Source organism: Ranitomeya variabilis, chromosome 1, assembly GCF_051348905.1.
Source record: "Ranitomeya variabilis isolate aRanVar5 chromosome 1, aRanVar5.hap1, whole genome shotgun sequence".
NCBI lineage: Eukaryota > Metazoa > Chordata > Amphibia > Anura > Dendrobatidae > Ranitomeya > Ranitomeya variabilis.
The window spans coordinates 643,580,067-643,605,391 of NC_135232.1; the positions used below are offsets into that span (position 1 = coordinate 643,580,067).

General features: G+C 40.4%; 1 protein-coding gene across 2 annotated transcripts in view; it reads right to left on the minus strand.

Moving 5' to 3' along the window:
- The window catches only part of STARD9 (StAR related lipid transfer domain containing 9), a 305,447-nt gene that overhangs the window by 45,034 nt on the left and 235,088 nt on the right, over positions 1-25,325 (minus strand). For both annotated transcript variants that reach the window (XM_077261513.1, XM_077261521.1), the window contains 5 exons: positions 23,051-23,133; positions 18,102-18,202; positions 12,155-12,348; positions 9,105-9,579; positions 540-8,045 (listed from right to left, as the gene is read on the minus strand). In XM_077261513.1, coding sequence (XP_077117628.1) covers positions 540-8,045; positions 9,105-9,579; positions 12,155-12,348; positions 18,102-18,202; positions 23,051-23,133 — 8,359 coding nt within the window. The remainder of the gene's footprint in view (positions 1-539; positions 8,046-9,104; positions 9,580-12,154; positions 12,349-18,101; positions 18,203-23,050; positions 23,134-25,325) is intronic.

Here is a 25,325-nt window from a genome sequence, read left to right on the forward strand (position 1 = left end):
CAATTGTCACTATACTACAGTGGCCAGTTTGGAGATAAGATGGAAATTATAAAATTGAGAAACGGAAAGTTTTCATAAATAGTCAATTACAAAAGTGCTTGAATTTATAAACACTATCGCACAATATCCATCAATAAAGATGGGAATAATCTTTTAGAAGGGGTTGTCAAGTTAGAACAAGTTATCAACTAGCCGCATGATTGGTGATAACTTACTCATGGATGTGGGTGTCCGACATTTGGGACTCGCGCCGATTGGCAGAACAGGAAATGGTTATCCTCAACGGGGGACTTTTATTCCTGTTGCATATTGGGGTGGTAGGTCCGATGCCCAAATGCAAAAAAAAGTCAAGCGCAGAGTACCTTGTTCTGCCAATCGTTACGGGCCCCAGCAGTTAGACCCTCCACTGACCTGGGAACTAGTTTTCACCAGACAACCCTCTATTAAGATTATATCCTAGTATAGTGATTTGGGAGAATTTATCTAAATGTAGTTGTACAGTTAAAATATTAAAAATAGGTTTGTGTTTTGACCCTTACCTTTCATACAACTGTTTTTTAATGGATGCTGTATCTTGGAGATCCATCTTTCCTGTCTGTATGACTCTCAGAAGTGCATCTGTTTCTCCAATGCCATAGCTCAGTTTGGCTTCTGCAAGTTGAACTGTAAGAGGTAATGGATTCATCTCCAAGTGTATTGCGGACAGAACCTCTGCCCGCTCTCTCTGGAGCCTCTCAATCTCCTGTGATCTGCTCTCCAGCATTTCCTGAGATGCTTCGGTCCTTGTAGGACTTCCTCCAATATTCAGTTCAGGACTGCTGCTCACCTTTCCAGTTTTCGTTGTACTTGTTTGAACTCCCGACCAGTTGCTGAACTTATTGTGCATGGGTAGATCCTGCAATGCGTGACTCTGTGGTTTTGGACTTGTTTTAAAAGTCGGCTCCTGACCAAGAAGAATGTCTGTATTATACTCACTTTCTACAACCGATAATCCGTCTTCTTGTAAGTGAAAGTCAAAGTCGCCCATCTGTGAAGATGAATAGGGATAGCTTCTATTTTTATGGTAGGAGGTGCCTGATGTTACGGTAAAACTGCCAAGATCATTATTATCACTACCAAATTCTTTTAGGTTTTGTCTTGGGACCTGCCCTTCTCTGCTCGTTAGAGACTGTGACATCAGAGAGATGTTTTGAAGTGACTGTAAGTGCTCCCAAGGGTGAAGAGCCTTTTCGCGGTGCGAGGATGTAAAGCCATTTGTACCATTACATCTTTTTCCACTACCTGTAATTTCTGAGTTGCTGCCGGAATGGTTTGCAAATGAAGAGCATGCATCACGTAAAATACAACCTTCACTCACAAATCTCTGGAATCTAGCAGTGGAAACTCTCTTTCTGGTGATTTCCTTCAATGAGCTGCCATGTGTCGCTTCATATGCATTGCTGGCGTTGGATTCACTGTCTGTTTCGGTTTGTGAACTGTTCAGTTGTACATCACGGAGATCACGCTCTTTTCTCTTTCTATTCCTAAGAATTTTAGCAAAATTCTGATTATTTAAATGGCTGTCGGGTATGAGTTTATGGTGGAATTTCTTATTTGCTTTAACGGTTAATATTGGTGACGAGGCTCTATCCACCATTGCGATTTTCTCATGATAACTGTGGTGGTATCTTGCAGTGTCAACCACACTAGAAGATGGACTGTTTACTACTGTATCTTCTGCACACTTATTCACATTGATGGAAGCAGAGGAATTTTTTGAGAAAGAATATGGGAAAGCTGTAGTGGACACATCCTGCGACCCATTTAAGAATGGAGTGGATGCCCGAACTTGTGGCGAGTAATATAAGACTTGCTCCGATTGTTTGCAAGGCTCAGATTCATGAAGATTTGGTAGACTTTGTGTTCGAGTTTTAGTCACTTTACTGCAGTTTTGTTCTGTTAACCCAGTGTTTAGAGGAATGTGCGTTAAAGAATCTGTTCCCAGAACTTTAACTATTACATTTATCCCTGAGGAGCTTAGTAGATGATTGTGCTCCCTTGCATGATTTTGTGCACTGATCACCATTTGTGACTCTGTCTGAATGCCCCTGTCTACTGAAGTCTGAGTAGATGAGTCTCTGATTGATCTTTTCTTATTGTGCTCTTCAGAATCTTTTTGCATGTTGATGACATCCCTATTACCAACATCAAGATTATGTTTTGAAAGATTTCCTAGCAATTCTGATGTTTCTTGCAAGAGTTGTGATAAATGTAAGGACATGTTCTGCACATTTGACCAAGATGCTGGCCTCTGGTATACATTTCTATTCCTTATCTGCTTTGACGATGACATCTCCGTGTGGTTCCTCTGGTGCTTAGTGGTTTTCCGATGCTTATGCTTTACCTGTGTGCCTGGTTCACTAGACACCCGCTTTACAGGTTCATTACAAGTCTCTGACTCTGATGTATACAAAAATATTATTTCATCCAGCTGCGAATAGTCTTCAAATTTTGTCTGCAAGCCAGAAATTCCTGCAAATTCTGCTCTATCCCCTGTACATACAACAGCAGACTCATCAGACAGAAGTTCCTGAGAATCATCTAGTGAAGTTATATCTGGCCTAGACTCATTCCTTCCAAGGCTACTTATGGTGCTAGATACCGCTTTAGCATTTGCATATGCGCTAAGGTGAGAATGAAAAGGAGAATTATGACTATTGAGCCCTTCGTCAACGCTAGAGCACCGGATCAGTGTATCAGCCTGTTCACTGAATTTAGCACAAGATACATCGCTGGCGCTGTTAAATGTGCAGTTCCTCCATCCAGGTTTAGGATTATCTTCTTGTTGCCAAGAATGAACAAAGGGATTGATGTCGCTTGAAGAAAAGTGAAGACTTTCAGTGTTGTCTACCACATTGATTGATGGCCCTGCTTGGTGGGAAGGGACAAAATTGAATGAGTGTTGATCTGGGGTGTTACTCCCATTACTACCTTCCAATAAAATGCTGTTGATCGCTGAAAGATATGGTGACTGGACTGTTTGAGTAGAATGATCAGCCCTATTTTGTTGTGCATATACTTCCGACTTTATCTTTGAATTGATTTGTTCAGTCATAAGTTTTCCATCAAAATTAGTTCTATTCCCGAAAGTGTCCACCATGGAAGGAGTTATTGATGCTGCAGCTTGTTGGATGGACGACACACTCATACTGGACTCCATTGAATCCATCTGATCTAGTACATTGGGATAATCAGGGGATGGAGTATTAATGCTGTCAGTACATGGTGACAAGTCTCCAATAAAATGAGAGGACCGAGAAATGTCATTATCAGCCTCTTCACTCATTGGGCAACATGATTTACATTCAGGTAAAACATCCATTAAGCTGTTTGGCAAACCAGTGACGTTCTTCAAGACCAAGTATTTGGATGTATCTGTGTCACTGGATGAAAAGTCAGTAGATTCACTCAGGTCTGGAGAATATTCTCCACGGACTAGTGCAGTCATCGGACATGTTTCTTGAAGTCCACTATTTCTTTTCTCTTCCACACTTATAGAGGAATCATTATCTTCTAAAGCACAACAGTCTGTGTCATATACTCTGCTGCCATAGGTAAGTTGTGGTAAACTCTGGTCAGATAATGGTTTGAATTCAAATTCTACCTTAGAAGCCTTTGTGGCTGTGATTCCATTGGATAAATCAGGTGTTACGTCCGTGTTACGTTCCACATTTACTGCATCGGCAGATATATGTTGTGGAGATGATCTACAAGTTGGCTGACACATTTTGTATTTTACACCATGTTCAGAACATGTCTCATCTCTAAATAAGGCCAACATTTCTGTATCTACAGGGTTGATTTTAATTGTGTGCTCTTCATACTGATCATGTGAAATCACGCTTACTTTGGGATAGCCAGCCGTAACATCCTGCAATGTGTCAGACTTTATGAAGCCTGTAGAAGAATTGAACAAATTATGTGCGTCTTTGGACTTTAAATTGGTACATTCCTCTTCAGTAATATGGGGTGCAGACTCAACATGTCTGATTGTTTTTTTATTGCATTCTCCTTCATAGTTTCTTAATACAGTTTCATACTTGTGTGTGTTTAGTTGCACTAAATCGTCTTCCTGTGTTCGGTCATCCCTACTTTTATGACCAGTGCTCTCAGACCTATTTTGCATGTAGCTACACTTACTAGTGCTGTTCAGCTCTTTGCTATTCTGAGACCCATCATATGGTTTTGGCATTACAATTGAGAACATAGTATTTGCACCCTGGCTGACACGGCTATAAACTATATCCTTTTCTGCATTTTGGGGGCTACAAGCCATTCCATCATCTTCTGTGCAGCTAAGAATTCTTGAAGCCCGCACTGTTTCGACATCCATGTCATCAACTATGCCCATGGCCTCCGTTTCTATACTACTGCTTGGGATGCTTATATCTTTAGAGGCAAACATTTCTTTTGCATTATTCACACTGTCAAAAAATATAGCTTGGTCAAGATTTTCAGTCTGAGACACAACTTTACAAAAAGATCTATTCTGCATTTTAGCCTCATAATATGGAAAAGGTTGACATATACTGCTCATATCTTCTACCAAACAGTGACTGGCATAAGCAACTCGCTCTTTTTGTGTTACGTTGGATGATCCCTCAGTTGCCGATCCTAGCTCTTTAACAGATCCATTGCAAAGTTTTCCATCATCACTTCCAGAAGAAAAGTCCTTTGTACTGCTGAATGCTCCATGCTTAAATACTGTGGCTCCATCATTGCAGTTCATATCTTCACATTTTCTTAACATTGCATGTTTTAAGGGAACGTTTTCATGTAGGCAAGATGAATACGTTTTAAATCCCATTTCTGGACTTGTGTTGTCCAAAACTGGAGGTTGTGTATTGTCATTTGTAGACAAAGCCATGTTGGATGATTGAACATTAACTGTGGATGGAATGTAGACGTGTTTGGAAGCATCACAAGAAGTAATCACTTGGTTGTGTGGAGCCGTTTCGTCTGTTCCTTCTGTCTGAGTTGTTACACGTAAAAGATGAATTTCCTTAGGATAAGCTTTGGCTACAACCTCATTATTAGTTTTCCCTTTATTAATGGTGCACTCCGAGCAAAGCAGATCACTCTTTTCCATTGTATTTTGGGTTTCAGAAGATCCTACGGGTTTACAAATGGAGTGAGCCTTTGCTGATGAACATTGGGACTCACTACTCCTCTTGCTTTCTGAGAAAGTCCTTTCATCTGTTGGTGAACACACTTCATCTTTGTAATTCTTTACATATGTAGCATTATCCAATCTATCAATATTTTCCGTTTTTGAATTCATGCTTGAAGAGTTTTCTGCAATGTCAGTCATCTGACGATTCCCCTCCAAATCATCTTGCATCATAAAAGGTAGGCCCTCACCGGTTTTATGTAATGTTAGGTTATTATAGTCTGCTGCAGGATTGATGCAGCCATCACTTAACAGATGGTTAGAGAGTTTTGTGACTGAAGCACGGTCTACGGTCACAACAGCAGCTTTTTGGGGCAGAGAGGAAATGTTCGATAATGTGCGGTCAGTTTGGTTCTGCGACACCGGCAAGTTTATGTCCGCGCTACTATCAACTGGACAACTGGAGCATTGTTCATTATCATCTTTACTGAGTTTCATTTCCTGCACCGGATTTATATGCATTTTACTTTTGACATCAATGTTATCATTTATATCCTGCTCTAATGTAGATTTGTGGCTTTGTGATAACTGATGGATGTTACAATCACAAAAAATTAGTTGATCATTTTCTTTAATATTACTTATACTAGATTTTTTTTGCATTGATTCAAAACACAAAGTTCCAGACGTGATTGATTCTTCAGAAATGGGAGAAATATACCGATTATCCATGATCTCAAGAGAACCTTGCACAGCTAGCAACATTACACCATTTGTATTCTCTCCAGTGCTTTTCATAGTAATATTATCACGATGTAAATTATTTGGGGTTAAAGACAAATTTAGCTTCTCTGTACCGTCACATTTTGCCATAGTACCCACAGAGAAGATCTGACATTGCTCGTCAGAGCAGAGTTTTTCACCTACTTCATTACTATGTAATGAAGATATGGGGGCATTTAAGATGTTTCTATTCATCTGTTCATCTCCTCCTTGAATTTCATTCCTAGAAGGTAGATTTTTAATACAGGTTACAACAGTTTCTAAAGAGGTTGCAATGTTGCTTTTAGTTTCCAAATATGATTTTGTTCTTTTGGGTTGAGTGTGATCGAACGGTGACTCATGAATATCATGTGAATTATTTTGGCCACAGCAAGGAGAATCAAAGTCAGTGGAGCATCTATTAGTTAAAAAGTTCAACTCTAGAGGACACTTCTCATCGCCTCTTCCTTCTTGTACTTTTTCACTTCCTTTAACAGTACATGCATTTGCTGGTCTAAACGGCATTTCGGTGTGTGGGACGGAGTGGACGAACATGTGTTGCACAGATTTTAATCGTGGAGCTTCAACAGATTCAATTTTGGAAACATCATTAATATGTGAATGCGTTATGTCCTCCTTGCTAACCTGAAACTCTGAAGTTGGAGCCGAAGCCTCTGGGAGTATAGTATTACCACTATCTGTTTGACTTGATAATCCAGGTGAACTGTAAGCACTATCACAAGCAAGAGAGGTTGGTTGAGATTTACCCTCACATTTATTTGAAAGTGACTCTGTGGCATTACAGTAATCAAGGCCAGCTCCATCATTTACCTTGAGATAAAATGAATTACTATAGTCCAAGTCATTATCCCCCTCTGCCGGTTCGGCAGCTTTTTGCTTATTTTGCTCTTCTTCATTGAAGATCAAACTCCTTGGACTTTGCAGTTTCCAGAAGATCTCAGCAGGAAGTTCTTCAGATGAATCCTCCTCCGGTACTTCTTCTGCATCAGCCAAGCTATCTAACGAGAAGCTCTTTGTCAATGCAGTCGTGACTGAACCAGTTGTGACTAAAGGAAAAGAATTGTGATCACCAGTAAGAGATGTGGTGGGATCCGAAGTTGACGCAATAGTTTTGTATTTATTAAATCTTCTTCTATTGTGTTTCTCTTTTTTCTTGTCTTTTTCAGCAAGAGAATCTTGAGACATCTGGCTGTCTTCGCTGTCTGTATCCTTCTGTCCGATATTTCTGTGCCTCTGTAACTCCTCCTGTTTTAGTTGTTCACTTAAGGTACTGGCATAAGCAGAAGAAAGAGAATCAATAGAATAATAACTTTCACTATCTGAGGAATCAGTATGGTCATCCATCCTATAATGTCCTAGCATCTGACTATTACTTTTCAGGAGGACCCTATTGAGTCTTTCCGTGCTTATCCTGCTTTTTTCTCTTGCTTGTTTTTCTCCATATTTGTCACTCATCTTGGAAATACTGTCAATCGCTGATGTGTTCATAAGAGCTTTCTCAGGAGCTTTTCTTTTAGTACTCGATTTAAAAGAAGCCGTGTGTTGTCTGGCAGGTTTGCTTATTAATGTTGACCCTCCAGAAGATGGTTTTCCATCTCCAGGTGATATCAATGAAGGCTTTACAGATTTGGGGGGCTGTAATTTGCCTGTATCACTTTTTGGGCTTATTTTGTTTTTTTCTTGTACCGTACCTTTTTTAGGACCACCAACAGTCAAAAGATAAGAACTTTTTAATGGCTTCAATTTTGTGTCCACAGCTCCTGTAGATGTAGATGCCCGTATGTTTCTTCTCTTTGGTTGTTCAGCTGTAAAGTTATTGGAAGACCCTTTTGACCCACTTTTAGGTTTATCCATTTTTTGACGTTTTTTGCTCATTTGTGGATCACTTGACAATAGAGCAGCATCTGCACTGACTTGTCTTATGAGCAAGTCAATTCTTTGAAGGTTTTTGGTACCTAACAGATAAGAATTACTCTCCAGCTGTCCATTGCTACTGGGGCTACCAGGAGAATTGAGAAGACAATCTATGGAAACACTTTGCAATGGATTTATAACTTCCTCAGTCATGGATGTCTGAGCCAGCTCAGATTTACTTTTCCGTTTCAGAACAGCACTAAAAGATATAACATGGTGTAGTTAGCAACTGCAAGAAGAATTCCAATAAAAGTAATTGAAATAAGCATAAAAGTAATATAAATAGTTTTTAAAGAAAGCTGTTTTGCTACATGTGGTTACTAAGTAGAACATCAGCTACAGGACATGTTTTTAAAAAATTTCGGAAGAAAGAACCAGCAAGGGTCTAATCATATATTACTGTCACTGGTTTTAATGGAATCCGTGTCAATCTCTAGGCTCCTTTATTCTAGTACTGGAAAGAAATCCTATCTTACTAACTCCTAAAGTTTCTTCCTTTTGACATAACATAATAATTGTCCAGGTGAGTCGAAAATTAAAAAAGTGCAGAATTCTCCTTAATAAAAACTTGTCAGGTGATTCATGCGGCCTCAACAATGGGAAGTATGAATCTGGAAAAGGCTCCTTAAAAGGGAACCAGTCAGTAAGAAAAATCCACCCCAAAACGCAAATATGACCATGCAGGTCTTTAAAACGTAAATCCATCAACATCGTTAAATCTTCTTTTAGTGTTTTCATTCATATGCAAATGAGGCATTAAGTGCTCTGGGAGTGACAGAGCACTTAGGGAGCCTCTGCCTCCCCAGGTTGTTTCCCCGCCCAGCACCAGCCTCTTTGGCTTAATTTATAGCTACCTGTTTATAAGATGTCCGACAAGGAAACTAGACAGTGAGCTATCAATCAATCAAGCTAAGGATTCTTAAACTAGGTTTACCTTTTCTTTTTTTTTCCTTTAAAGGAACACGTCAGCATTTACATTAGATTTCTCATTACTGGCACATCAGATAGCTAAAAAAAATATGCCATTTTTATTGGGGACAAGGACCAACACAACGATACCACTACTTCCATGCGTAAACATGTGCTGGGGGAGTAATGGCAAAAAGAGGATCGAGGCATTTGAAAAACAAACATCTTCCTGACAATCATGTTCTCGCATTGTAAACGTTTGATGTGAGAAATAAATTATTTTTGTTTCAATTATTTCTGCTAAATTCTAACCAAAAACTATTTTGCACTAAAAGGTGGCAGTACCCACCTGTAGGAATTAGGAAGTGTCTGTAAAGTCCAAGGCAATGAGCATCTCCTGTAGGATGTGAACCCAGAAGGAGAACTACAACTCCTGTGCAGCGCTGTAATCTCTTGTACCTTTGGAACATGAGGAAGAGTTGGTTTCACCAGATCATCACTGAGCCACCAAGCTGCCTGCAGCTGCTGGAGAGTTTTCTTGGCCTCTAAAAGTTTTTGTTTTTTGATAATTCTCTCTAGCTGGAACTTAACCCTTTTCCTCCGGACACTTCGTTCTGCCTTACGTAAGGAGCATTTTCGAAGGAGCTCCAGTTGCACCAGTTTCTTTCCTTCCTGTTCTTCCAGTGATGGCTGGATGTCAGTCTGTGCACAGTTCTGAACCTCAGCCTCCGCATAAGTCTTTGGTTCAGTCTGAGATGATGATTCTTGTTTTTGTTGACAACAAGCGTTCAGACGCTCCTTCTCTTTTATGAGCCACTGCTGATCTGAGAAAAAATGCACCCAGATATTAAGTATTTGCAGAAGTATAACAAAACTTGACGCGCTTATCAAACTAGTACACAAAAATAATTATTCTCAAAATGATGGCCTGCAGTCTACATCTGTCAGTCAAATTGCATCACTTCCTGGCTCAGGGATCAAGGATAAGACAGGTCTAAAATACCTTACTGTAACAGAACAGAGCTGGGAGGCTTCTTTTTTTTCTGCCCATCATTCAAAAGAAACCTCCACAGCACAGCATATCCAACATACGTTTATTTCAGATAAAATATACAACGCGTTTCAGTTTTACACAAGCCTTCATCAGGTGTTGCCGAAGGCTTGTGTAGCCAAAACCAGTTGTATATCTTGTCTGAAGTGATCCAACATATGTTTATTTCAGGTAAAATAAACAATGCATTTTGGCTACATCAGCCTATGCCAGGTCATACCTGCCGAAAGCTGAAACGCGTTGTAGATTTTATCTGAAATAAACGAGTGGTGAAATATGTGTATGTATATATCAATGTGTGTAGTGGCATATGTCTAGGGTTATACGTGTGCCTAGTAATAATGTAACATCTGTCCCAAAGGCAAGTCGCACCTAGGTGTTAACAGGTACTTCCTTGGGAATAGTAGACATTGTGTCTTCCTATCTCACCAGAAGGTCTGGCTAGGGCAAAGAAGAAAGGGAACATTTGGCACCTCCTAGCGCTTGGGGGGGGGGGGGGGGGGGGGAGATGCTAATTGTGGCTTGAGGGGATTTATTCCTGAGAACCTTTTCACACGTATCACAAGGGAAAATAATGTATTCATTGGGGGGGGGGGCGGCCGTGGCCCAATCACACAGGCAACAGTTATGATATTGACCTGAGGGGTCGGTCTAGAAACCTGACCTCCAGACCAAAGTTATAAATTTAGGCTGCAGACAGAGAATTGTGTTCACATGTTGGGGGCAGCCTGAGAAGCTGGTGTGATCCAATCTACATTCGTCCTACCCTCAGGGAGCAGAAAGCAACTACCAGTTAGATAATTTCTGTAAGTTTCTCCTGTTTATTTTATACTGTTTTGCATAAGTTGTATGTCTTTTTATTATCATATTTTTATACCTTTTATTGTAAGCATTGAAACTTTTGTTATTAAAGTATAAAACTTTAACACCTTTTATTGTAAGCATTGAAACTTTTGTTATTAAAGTATAAAACTTTAACAAGTTGAACCTTGAATGTTCTAAAAGACTCCATAGCCCAAGGTGTGAGCCTTATGAGTGATAGACATTATTAGTATTATTAGTTCCGGGACTCATCGCCCGTGTATTCGGTGAGTGGTGGCAGCGTGTATGAGCGGGTGTGTGGCCTGGGTCGGTGTGTGATTTATGCTCCCATTACAGCATAAGACAGAGGTTGAATGCTGGACTGAGAGAGGGGAGATAGATAACCCTTGCAGGCACCACCCCAAGTCACGTGTGAGAGCGGAACACGTGACGAATTAGTGACACCACGGAGTAGGGTAGCGTGACAAAATGTATGTTGGATCTGCTGTGCTGTGGAGATTTATTTTGGCTGTTCCATACACTTGTCCCATTATTACATTGGAGTAGTATCCGGATTACTTCAGTGGCAGCCTTCAAACTCAATTTAATAAAACAGTATATAATTTGTGCCTGACGTTGCACAACATCAGAAGGTGAAATCCTTATAGACAGTTTATTTCATCCATCACTAGTTTATCTTCAACCTGCTAATCACATTCACTAAGATGGTACATCTGGCCTCTGTGGTAACACCGTGCACTCCTCAAAGAAATACCAGAGAAAATGCTGTTTAAAATGTGGAATGACACATTAATTTATCTTGTTCTGCACGAGAATAGACAAATAATGGTGCATTTAGAGGATTGGTAAATGGTCAAATGAGCATTTGTAGGAACACTAGTTCCCAATGATATGCTAGTCTAAGTCTAAACATGTAGTCAATCACTTGTTGGATCATTTACGTTGTCCAAAATTAAATGAATTTTGCATTTGCAGCACATCGCTCTGTAAACAGGAAATGTGCTGCCAATAGTATGGTACTGTATCGGGACAAAATAATCGTATTAACAATTGTTCTGCCTCCATGATTGCTTATCGATCAGTAAAAGAGATGCAAACAACTTGTTATATAGTTGAGCGGCATTCGTTAACTTGAGTGGATGGGCCAAAATCAGCACAAGTAAATGCACCATTAGTGCCAAAGTCACTGACAGATTGCAGCTGATTGGTGGCGGTCTCAGCAGTGATCAATGAATTTCCTATAGCAGATAAAATCTTCTTTTAAAAATATATATATTTTTTTATTGTAATGAAAACTTTAGCGGATCAATAGAAACAAAAATGTGCTTGGCTACAATGGTTACAATGCAGGTAGAAGAGCTAGCTACATCAAAGAAACAGTGTGTATGTATATATATAAACCTGTATTGCTCCTTTTTTACGTGTCACTGACTGAGATGACAAATGTTAATACAAGATATGAATCCTATGTGAAGAAGGTTTTGGCGTCCCAGGTCAGTTAGAAATAACGCAGAATAAGGTCTTACTCTCTTGGATCTGCTGATTGATCAGAGACTGCTCGTGCTCCAGCTCCTTCTCTCCCTTCACCTGTGCCGCCTGGATCTGACGTTTCAGCTCCTCCACATATTTCTGTTGTTCTTCTATCTGTTTTCTATAAGTGGCTTCTAATTCTCTCAGCCCTTGTTGGTGCTCCACAGACGGAGGCTCTGAATGTCTATTACTGAACAAAGTAAACATTGGGAGTTACATTGCTACATAATAAAATATCACTATATACATGTCAATGGTTTGTTAGAGGCGGAGTCTAATCTGAAACACAGGTGGGTGCCAGTTCTGCTGGTGAATACAGCCTTGTAGGAAAATTGGAGAGGAATAGATCCGGCACACAGACACATTGATAAAATTCAAAAATCTTTATTCTGGCATGTCAAGCCATGGTTAAAAACATAGAGAACACTGTTGACATGCCATTTCTGAATTTTATCAACGGGTCGGTGTGCCGGATCTATTCCTCTCCAATCTTCCTATAATATGATGGCTCCAATATATTAGAAGGATAAAAAGTTTAACGGGAGGAGGAATGCTTCTTTAAACAAAAACAACTTCTCTCCCAACACATGATTATTTCATACAATGGCCAAATAACATCACAACATAATGCCAAAATAATACCACTGGGGTACTTTATTGCACTGCTTCAAGTAAACTTGATTGTGGTGTATGGTAGTGAAGGGGATCAATGGTAAATTTCCTGGTAGCCTATAACAGAAAAGAAGTTTTGGCCTATTTAATACAAGACAATAGACCGAGTGTTTGCAGAAATTATTTCCAATTATCTGCAGGTATAAAAATGTCGGCAATCATCTGATGAGCGAGCATAAAAGCATTGTTATTGAAAGCACATTGCCCCACACAAATAGGAGTTGTGCTACCGATCACATAATACTGTATGGGGACTGAACGATAACATTAGCCATCAATGTTCATAAGCTTATGACAACTGCTGATCGGCTTGCATATAGCCGATTATTTAATGCCTTGGACCGGCTCATCTAATTGGGCAATTAATGGTACAATTTCTGGCAAAAAGACAGTGAATTGGTCAATGGTAAAGTTCCTGGTTGTGCAGGTGAGTGAAGGTAAATGTAAATGGGCCCAGGAATTAAGGCAGTAAAGAAGTAAATGATGAGGGCCCTTGTGGTCTACTGCAGTAAAGAAGTAAATTATGAGAGCCCTCGTGGTGTAGGGAAGTAAAGTAATAAATTACGAGGGCCCTGGTGGTCTAGGGCAGTAAAGTAGTACTGAGGGTCCTTGTGATGTAAGGTAGTAAAGTAATAAATTATGAGGGTCCTTGTAGTGTAGGGCAGTAAAGTAGTAAATTATGAGGGCCTTGGTAATCTAGGGCAATAAAGTAGTAAATTGTGAAGGCCTTGGTAGTCTAGGGCAATAAAGAAGTAAATTATGTGGGCTCTTGTGGTCTACTGCAGTAAAAAAGTAAATTATGAGGGCCCTCATGGTGTAGGGCAGTAAAATAATAAATTATGAGGGTCCTGGTGGTCTAGGGAGGTAAAGTAGTAAATTATGAGGGCACTGGTGGTATAGAGCAGTAAAGTAGTAAATTATGAGGGTCCTTGTGGTCTAGGGCAATAAAGAAGTAAATTATGAGGGCCTTGGTGGTATAGAACAGTAAAGTACCATTGTTACCATTGTAAATGTAAAAAGAAAAAACCACTACATACTTACATTCCGGTGTCTGTCACGTATCTCGCCGTCAGCTTCCCGCACTGACTGTGAGCGCCGGCCGTAAAGCACAGCGGTGACGTCACCGCTGTGCTGTGCTTTACGGCCGGCGCTGACACAGTCAGTGCGGGAAGCTGACGGCGAGGGACGTGACAGACACCGGAATGTAAGTATGTAGTGGGTTTTTTTCGTTTTTTTTTTACATTTACAATGGTAACCAGGGTAAACATCGGGTTACTAAGCGCGGCCCTGCGCTTAGTAACCCGATGTTTACCCTGGTTACCTGGAGACTTCGGCATCGTTGGTCGCTGGAGAGCTGTCTGTGTCTTACCAACGATCACGGCCAGGTCGTATCGCTGGTCGTGATCGTTGGTAAATCGTTAAGTGTAACGGTACCTTTAGAAAACTGAATGTTAATCTTGGCATTTTGGTCTAGAAAAATAGGGCCAATTTGGATGTTGAAGAAGCCAGGGATGAAGACCATACATTAATACAAATTAACTGAAAAAAGTATTAAGGTTACAGTAAAAACTTTTCGGCACGACCGTCAAAAACTCCAATAAACAGTAGTAGTTTTGGGCTATCAAACGATGAAATCTGGTCTGAGACCTAGTTTGATTACGGGGTAGTTTTCTGGACATATCCAAATGTAATCTCTTATTTTAGGCTCGTTACATAAGGCATGCTTTAGGTCCACATTGAGTAACAATTGTATGGTTTTCAGCATTAATTATAGCAAATAGTGAAAACAAAATGTGGATCAGAACCACAGGAACACATGGAAGTCTGCAGCTCGCAGAGACAGGAGGACATTACGGCGATACAAGGCAGTACTGACCACACTGCAGATAGAGTAGGATCACTCGGGTTACCTGCAGTAACACATATTACATCATAGAGAATGATGTGGGTTTTCTGCAGCAGTTTTAGGTAAATTTATTATAACAGAAAATGAAATACAGACAAGGAACAGCGAGAAGCTGTGACTCAAATTTCAAGAGTTGAGATTAGTTGTTAAAACTTAGGCTGAATCCAGACCTGTTGGTCGGTGTCTGATCACAAACCCCACACCGATCGATGGGTCTCCTGCCAATCGGATCGGGTATTGGGATCCGAGCAGGGGCCGTGTTTCAGAAACGTGTGAATTTGTCCTAACAATCCACCGGTTATTGCCTGCTGTTGATGGAGTACAGGGATAAGAACCAGCAAATGCCAATGACTAAATAGAAGGATTCATAATGTCATATACATTCAAATAAAGCAAACTGCTTTGGGGACATTTTTTTTTTTCCATTAGTGTAAGTATTTAGGACTAAAGATCATTCTTCCAGTTGGGTTTTGTTACAAATTTTGGGCCGTTTGTGCAGGGAAATAAAGAGTTATAAAAGCCATTCACCTTTAATATGGTCTGTGGTCATAAATCAGTTGAGAGCTCAGAAAAGAGACAGAAAAGAATTACTAACTACCCATCTGACCATCATAGCGAGCTCATTGACAGATTCTCAGTTAACTTATTCTGCATCGAACAATAGACAGTATCCCACAGAGGCTACAGAAGGTAAATGGTGCAACATTTTTAATGAAACCCAATTTTAAAAATGATTTTTAGCTCCAAATACATGCATATGTTTCCAAACGGTGGAGAACTCCTTTATGTACAATCAAGAGCAATTTTTTTGCCAGGTTTAACGACCTATGCAGCTTATAAGCCTGTACCAAAATATATCCCATCAAACAAAACATGAAAAAAAATAAGATACAATAAGAATAAGATGTTTGAGTCCCTGCGGCTGTTAGACAACCTCAATGCATGTGGGGATTCCCTAACAAACAGGTAATCCCGGCATGTGTTCAGGCTGCAAAACATGCAGCCGCAGGGACTCGAACATAATATACGAGCACGCCCAAGAAACTAACATAACACCCGAGTGACATTATCCGAGAACGTTCGCCCATCACTACTTGTAACAGATACACTTATTACGTTACATAGATTTGTGCTGCTTGCGGGCTGGTCACACAATTACAGGGCTTGATTTTGCTGCCATGCTTCACTAATAAGATGTACTAAGCAGCAAGCATTTCCACTTACCATAACAGTAAATTTAATTGAATAGCAAAACGTTTCAGGCAATGATTCTGCATTTTAGTGGAAGATTCAGGAATGAATATCTCTTACCTTACACTGTGTTATGTCTCCTTCATGATTGCAGAGAGAAACATATGATAACGTAACATATTTGCTTCATAACCTTGCAGGAAATTATATCCTATGGAGGCTTGGGTAGAGGAAACATCTCTATACACACATTTGTAGCAAAGAGTCTACACTGTCAGACTGCACGCTCCACCTCTCCTGCCGGAGACCGCCCAGGCTAGTGCAGGGGTCTGCCTGGTTATTTTCTACCGTAGCATAATGCAGCTCTCGGCTAGATCACAGCTCAGTCAGATGACTCTGCACTGAAGGACTGGGGGAATGTATTACCTCCCACTGTGTGGCACAAATGTAGCATCCTTTATCGAAAATCACAAGCCTCAAAAAAAAAAAAAAAAAATAGCAAGATGTCCTTCACCACAATAACAAAACATACAAATATTTATGGTAATGAATGCAAAGATCAGAAAAGCAATGTAAGGTTGAGATAATTTATATAGAGGGGATACAGTTTGTTTTTGGGAGCCACAATCTCCCAGGTGATTTTAAACAATATAAAATATCCAGATTTTTTTTTTTTTCTTTTTTTATTAGTAGCATTCTCAAAGTATTGTCCCTCAGTGGCTACAAGCTTTTCCCCTTGACTTCAGCTGGGTGTTTAAGTTTACTTTGTGAAGAAAAATACAGGCGGAGGTTAGGCTCGGTTCACTTTTATACAGTGCGTTCTGATGGACGTATGAGGCTGGATTGCAAAAAGGCCGTATTCAGACATACATTGCAGCACATCCATAGGCAGGCAGGCAGGCAGACAGACAATAAAAATGTTGCCTTGACTACATATTCTCAGTATTGTGTTTTTTTTCAGATGTACAAATAAATGTAGTTGGTCATGGTTTTTTCCATCCCCCCAAAAACAACATATACAAGATTTATACACTTTGTCTTCAACAGTGATAATAATAATAATCTTGTATTTTTATTTAGCGCTAACATATTCCGCAGCGCTTTACACACATTATTATCACTGTCCCCAATGGAGCTCACAATCTAAATTCCCTATCACTATGTCTTTGGAATGTGGGAGGAAACCGGAGTGCCCAGAGGAATCCCACGCAAACATGGAGAGAACATACAAACTCTTTGCAGATGTTGTCCTTGGTGGGATTTGAACCCAGGACCACAACGCTTGCAAGGCTACTGTGCTAACCACTAAGATGAGCAAGTGTACTCGTTGCTCGGGTTTTCCCGAGCACGCTCAGGTGGTCTCCGAGTATTTATAACTGCTCGGAGATTTAGTTTTTGTTGATGCAGCTGCATGATTTACGGCTGCTAGCCAGCCTGAGTACATGAGGGGGTTGCCTGGTTGCTAGGGAATCCCCACATGTATTCAAGCTGTCTATCAGCTGTAAATCATGCAGCTGAGGCAATGAAAACTAAATCTCCGAGCACTTACAAATACTCGGAGACCACCCGAGCAACGAGTATACTCGCTCATCACTAGTCTTCAATTGTTCTCAATACGCGACGTATTGAAAAGTATTGGAGCAAGTTTCAATACGTCACAAATGTATACAGTCTCCTGTCTGTACTGTTAAAAGCTAGCTGGATTGAAAAAAAAAAAAAAAAGTTTTTTTTGTAGCTCGAGTTATGGCACGTACAAGTCCAATTCATACCCCATAAGTCTGCAGACATGCCAATGTGAACCGAGTCTTAGACAACCTCAAAACACCTATAGCAACAAAAGTTTTCCGATCTTTTCCCTCCCCAACACTTATCTACTTAGTATGGACAACATTAATGAGGTTCTGCAATTTAATGCCCGGACATAATATAATTATATCTTCTGAAGGCTATTTGTATTGGAATATGATAATTGCAAACAGATAATCTTGCTGGCACCTATAGATTCCTCAGCTTAGGTACAAGTTATAGTATTGCTTATGTCATGCATACTGATGTATTTTGTTGCAGGTTTGTAAATAAATGGTGGAAATATAATATGCATTTCACTAAATCATTTTCTTAAATAATCATGTCTAATTTAATATTACTTTTACAATAAACGATGTTGAAAGTACCTTGTGTTTAAGAGGAGAGAATTCCCTTTAGATGAGGAGAAATCCCCAGACAGGTCCAGCCAGTCCAGAGAACAATCACTGACAGAAGATACCCGACTGTCCTGTAGAAAGAACATGAGTATTACTAGTTAGCAACATGGGATTATATTACTATACACAGAGGGTTAAGATAGCCACACACAATGTCAGCCAAACCCTCTGATCTTGGCGTAACTGTATGACTAATGTGCATAGGAGAAAGGTGGTTTTCTGACTTTCCTCGGGATACCTTTTGAAAGAAGGATGGGGCTGTTTGCTATTAACATACCCAATCCTTTTGCTCTCAAGCAGATAAGGATATATTGCGTTAGTGCAGTCCGTTCAACACATGCATTAAACGGACTGTGCAACGCAAGTGCCTTTTAACCCCTCAACCCCCAAGGGTGCTTTGCACGTTAATGACCGGGCCAATTTTTACAATTCTGACCACTGTTCTTTTATGAGGTTATAACTCTGGAACTTTTCAACGGATCCTGATGATTCTGACATTGTTTTCTCGTGACATACTGTACTTCATGATAGTGGTAACATTTCTTTGATATTACCTGTGTTTATTTGTGAAAAAAAAAAACGGAAATTTGGCGAAAATTTTGCAATTTTCCAACTTTTAATTTTTATGCCCTTAAATCACAGAGATATATGTCACACAAAATACTTAATAAGTAACATTTCCCACATGTCTACTTTAGATCAGCACAATTTTTGAGCCAAAATTTTTTTTTGTTAGGGGGTTATAAGGGTTAAAAGTTGACCAGCAATTTCTCTTTTTTAAAACCCCAAATTTTTTTTTTAGGGACTACATCACATTTGAAGTCACTTTGAGGGGTCTATATGATAGAAAATACCCAAGTGTGACACCATTCTAAAAACTGCACATCTCAAAGTGCTCAAAACCACATTCAAGAAGTTTATTAACCCTTCAGGTGTTTCACAGGAATTTTTGGTATGTTTAAATAAAAATGAACATTTAACTTTTTTTCACAAAAAATTTATTCAGCTCCAATTTGATTTATTTTACCAAGGGTAACAGGAGAAATTGGACTCCAACAGTTGTTGTAAAATTTGTCCTGAGTACGCTGATACCCCATATGTGGGGGTAAACCACTGTATGGGCGCATGGCAGAGCTCGAAAGGGAAGGAGCGCCATTTGACTTTTCAATGCAAAATTGACTGGAATTGAGATGGGAAGCCATGTTGCGTTTGGAGAGCCCCTGATGTGCCTAAACATTGAAACCCCCCACAAGTGACACCATTTTGGAAAGTAGACCCCCTAAGGAACTTCTCTAGATGTGTGGTGAGCACTTTGACCTACCAAGTGCTTCACAGAAGTTTATAATGTAAAGCCGCAAAAATAATAAATCACATTTTTTCACAAAAATGATCTTTTCACCCCCAATTTTTTATTTTTCAAAGGGTAACAGAAGAAATTGGACCACAAAAGTTGTTGTGCAATTTGTCCTGAGTACTCTGATACCCCATATGTGGGGGTAAACCACTGTTTGGGCGCATGGCAGAGCTTGGAAGGGAAAGAGCGCCATTTGACTTTTCAATGCAAAATTGACTGGAATTGAGATGGGAAGCCATGTTGCGTTTGGAGAGCCCCTGATGTGCCTGAACATTGAAACCCCCCACAAGTGACACCATTTTGGAAAGTAGACCCCCTAAGGAACTTCTCTAGATGTGTGGTGAGCACTTTGAACCTCCAAGTGTTTCACTACAGTTTATAACGCAGAGCCATGAAAATAAAAATTATTATTTTTTTCCACAAAAATTATTTTTTAGCCCCCAGTTTTGCATTTTCCCAAGGGTAACAGGAGAAATTTGACCCCAAAAGTTGTTGTCCAATTTGTCCCGAGTACGCTGATACCCCATATGTGGGGGGGGGGGGGGGGGTAACCACCGTTTGGGCGCATGGGAGAGCACGGATGGGAAGGAGCGCCTTTTGGAATGCAGACTTAGATGGATTGCTCTGCAGGCGTCACGTTGCATTTGCAGAGCCCCGATGTACCTAAACAGTAGAAATCCCCCACAAGTGACCCCATATTGGAAACTAGACCCCCAAGGAATTTATATAGATGTGTTGTGAGAACTTTGAACCCCCAAGTGTTTCACTATAGTTTATAACGCAGAGCCGTGAAAATAAAAAATCTTTTTTTTTTTTCCACAAAAATTATTTTTTAGCCCCTGGTTTTGTATTTTCCCAAGGGTAATACGAGAAATTGGACCCCAAAAGTTGTTGTCCAACTTGCCCTGAGTACGCCGATACCCCATATGTTGGGGGTAAACCCGTTTGGGCGCACGGGAGAGCTTGGAAGGGAAGGAGCACTGTTTTACTTTTTCAACGCAGAATTGGCTGGAATTGAGATCGGACGCCATGCCGTGTTTGGAGAGCCCCTGATGTGCCTAAACAGTGGAAACCCCCCAATTCTAACTGAAACCCTAACCCAAACACACCCCTAACCCTAATCCCAGCCATATCCCTAACCACACCCCTAACCCTAATCCCAACCCTAATCCCAACCGTAAATGTAATCCAAACCCTAACTTTAGCCCCAACCCTAATGTTAGCCCCAATCCTAACTTTAGCCCCAACCCTAACTTTTGCCCCAACCCTAACCCTATCTTTAGCCCCAACCCTAACCCTATCTTTAGCCCCAACCCTAACTTTAGCCCCAACCCTATCTTTAGCCTCAACCCTAACCCTAACATTAGCCCCAACCCTAACTTTAGCCCCAACCCTAACCCTAACTTTAGCCCCAACCCTAACCCTAACTTTAGCCTCAACCCTATCCCTAACTTTAACTCCAACCTTAACCCTACCTTTAGCCCCAACCCTAACTTTAACCCTAGCTTTAGCCCCAACCCTAACTACAACCCTAACTGTAGCCCTAACCCTAACTTTAGCCCCAACCCTAACCCTAACTTTAGCCCCAACCCTAACCCTAATGGGAAAATGGAAATAAATACATTTTTCAAAATTGTATTATTTTTCCCTAGCTAAGGGGGTGAAGAAGGGGGGTTTGATTTACTTTTATAGTGGGTTTTTTTAGCGGATTTTTAGGATTTGCAGCCGTCACACACTAAAAGACGCTTTTTATTGCAAAAAATAGTTTTTGCGTCTCCACATTTTGAGAGCTATAATTTTTCCATATTTTGGTCCACAGAGTCATGTGAGGTCTTGTTTTCTGCGGGACGTTTTTATTGGTACCATTTTCGGGCACGTGACATTTTTTGATTGCTTTTATTCCGATTTTTGTGAGGTAGAATGAACAAAAACCAGCTATTAATCAATTTCTTTTGGGGGGGGGGTGCTTATACCATTCCACATTTGATAATATTGGTAAAGAAGTTTTATTCTTCGGGTCAGAACGATTACAGCGATACCTCATTTATATCATTTTTTAATGTTTTGGCGCTTTTATACGATAAAAACTATTTTATATAAAAAATAATTATTTTTGCATCGCTTTATTCTGAGGACTATAACTTTTTTATTTTTTCGTTGATGACGCTGTATGGCGGCTCGTTTTTTGCGGGACAAGATGACGTTTTCAGCGGTACCATGGTTATTTATATCCGTCTTTTTGATCGTGTTATTCCACTTTTTGTTTGGCGGTATGATAATAAAGCGTCGTTTTGTTGCCTTTTTTTTTTTTTTTTTTACAGTTTTCACTGAAGAGGTTAACTAGTGGGACAGTTTTATAGGTAGGGTCGTTACGGAAGCGGCGATACTAAATATGTGTACTTTTATTGTTTGTTTTTTTATTTAGATAAAGAAATGTATTTATTGGAACAATATATATATTTTTTCTTTATTTAGGATTTTTTTTTTTTTTTTTTTTTACATTGCCCCAGGGGGGGACATATATACTATATATTATCAGATCGCTGATCTGACACTTTGCAATGCACTGTGACAGATCAGCGATCTGACAGGCAGTGCAGGGAGGCTTCCCGGTGGCTGCTCTGAGCAGGCGCTTGAAAGCCACCTCCCTGCAGGACCCGGAAGGCCCCCCAAGGCCATTTTGGATCTGGGCCTGCAGGGAGGAGGAGGTAGGAGACCGCGTTGCTCCGAGGGTCTCAGGGAAGCACGCAGGGAGCCCCCTCCCTGTGCGATGCTTCCCTATGCCGCCAACACGCTGCGATCATCTTTGATCGCAGTGTGCCGGGGGTTAATGTGAACATTGTCAGCTGACACCGGGCCGCGCTCCTCCCGTGAGCGCGGCCGATCCACTATGATGCACTATCCCGTCACTGGGAATTAAGTCCCAGGTCACCTCGACGGGATAGTACATTATATGGGATAAAGGGGTTATAGATCGCGTTACGCTAGCGCAGATGCTCCATCTGTGCTAGTGGTAACGGACCCCGAAATGCTGCAGACCGCGTCCGAGGGTCCATCACAGAATGACGGCACATCGCTAACGCATGCCGATTATGACATGCGCTAGCGATGCGCTACATAATGGCAGTCAATGGGTGCGCTAACACATCCGTTACATAGCGTTAGTGCCGCTATGTAACGGATGCCGTCAGCGCATTGCCATTAACGCAATGTGAACCTAGCCTAAGCTGCTATCAGAGGAGTCTGTCAACGGGGAGTAGGCCAGAGGAGTAAATGCTGGAGGGGTGGAGGGTGAGAAAACTCAGTTTGCTTGTCTGTTTTTTTTTTGTTTTTTTTTAAATTAATAAAGTATCTTTATTAAAGTTTTCCAACAATTTTTACATGAAGTTTGTTTGTTTTTCAAACAAACTGCAAGGGGAGTATGAAGGTATTTTCCAAAACTGTAAAACCTATTTAAAAGAGGACAAACCTTTGATATCATGAAACTATTGCAATGATTTTTTGCACCATTAGTTAAGTCTAATGCATTCAATAAAGACGTGATAATAAAGTGGTAATGACTTACAGATCTCATTTGCCTTAGCACAGCAGCCTCGGCTGGGTGGTTGAATCGAAATCTGTGAGATTTTCCTAAAACAATGATGGCTCCTGAAAAAAAAAAGTCACATTTACCATGGCAGAAATCTTACTAAATGTATGCAAGGAGACTGAATGTTACTTTTTTTTTTTAAAGGGAACCTGTCACCTGAATTTGGCGGGACCAGTTTTGGGTCATATGGACAGGGTTTTCGGGTGTTTGATCACCCTTTGCTTACCTGCTGGCTGCATGCTGGCCGCAATATTGGATTGAAGTTCATTCTCTGTCCTCCGGAGTACACGCCTGCGTAAGGCAATATTGCCACATATGCGAATCTATATAGACCTGCAGAGGATCAAGGATGGGCCATTGCATGTTCAAGACTGCTTGGTAACGGGTTGGAATATGAAGGAAATCATAGGCGAATTTTGAGAGGCTAAACCGAACTTCTTCATACATGTGTGCCAAATTTCCCTTGTAAATTTCTTCTAAGGGATTCTACGAAGATGAGCAGCCCAATAATATTTCATTATGTCTGGAACCAATAGTCCTCCCTGTGACTTAGGGGAGATGAGGACACGCTTAGAGATCCAATGACGACCATCTTTCCAAAGGAACCTCATCATAGCCGCCTGGAGGGAATTCAGCTCACTCATAGGAACCTTGACCGGCAAGGTCTCAAAATAATAGAGTAGCTTGGGGAGCAGGGACATCTTGAGTGAGAAAATCCTACCCAAAAATGATAGCGGGAGTGGCTTCCAATCCAACAATCTCCAACAATCTCATCAACTCAGACAGGAGTGGTGTAAAATTGGAACTATACAGGCTGTCATAAGAGAAGGAGAGTTTGACACCAAGTATTGAATATTCTCAACTTTCCACCTGAATTTAAAATTCAACTTCAGATGAGCCAACACATCTGGGAGAATGTTCAATGGGAGGGTCTCAGTTTTTGACGTGTTCAATTTATACCCCGACAAATCGCCATATTTTTTTTAAGATCATCCATCAGATTAGGCAAATGTTACTTCTTTTAACTGCTTCACAGTTTCCAACACTGAAGTAGTTAAAAGAAGTAACAAAACACAAAATGTGCACAGGTATGTAATTTTTACGTGGCTGCGCATTATGTTCATTTTTACCAGCATTGCCAAGCGGAATCTACTACTTCATGTGCACATACTCTACAGCAAAAATACAATTTTCAATTGCTAGATAGATAGAGCGCGCAAGAGAGAAAGACCGCGAGCTATACAACAAATAATGGTTGCATTTTATCCCACTAGAATTTTTTTCACACTTTTCAGTACACTATGTGGTCCAGTGAATAAAAAAATACAAACTCTACTGCAGGTATGTTGGCGCAACAAATATATTAACAAAAAAAGTTATGGCTCTTGGAAGAAGGGAAGGAGAAAAGTGCAAACATTAAAAATGGCCTGATCACAAAGGTGTTAAATGAAGTTTAGCAACAGTTACACAATGTTTCCGACAGTGCCCCTTAAAAGCGTACATTATAATTAGGTTACTGTGTGAATATGGTCTGCCCACTTCTTTGGCAATAGCTGATACAGTCGGCAGCACTGGGGCTGGTAGTAATTCCTGGGGTGCAGACTAAGCTCAGATTAATGAACAAAGTCACAAATTACAGCTGTGATTTCTATCCTCTGACTAATTGTAGAGAAGGCAGCAGACTAAGTATTTTCCTTTACAGTTTGCATTTACGGTAATTCTCTTATTTAGTGACAGGCAATAGATAGTAGTGGCAAAAAAATACTTTATGTATCTAATTATAACCTAAATTTCTATAGCTTTTTATAATTCGGTTTCTTTACCAAGACCTTTATTAAAAAAAAAAAAGACTTATAACATAGTAAAAAAACAAGATGTGAACATGTAAAGAGCATGAAAAGACCATTTACAGGGAACCTGTCTGTCGATCCATGCTGTCCAAACCACAGGCATGAATCACAGCATTGCTGCACGACTGCACTGGTGTTTCAGGAAAAACATAGTTTTTCCTAACAAACAAGGAATCTAGTTGCGAGACATGCAGTCACGGAGTCTCGAACATGCCGAAGCACACGAACATGCTCGGATAACACCTTATCCCAGCACGTTCCCTCATCACTAATCTTTAAACTAGGTTTTCTCTGAAATGTTGCAATGTTTTAAAAAAAAATAATAAATAAATAAATAAATTGTGCAGCCAGGATCTGACTCATGCTGTCCGTGGTTTCAGCAGCAGGTATTGATTGACGGG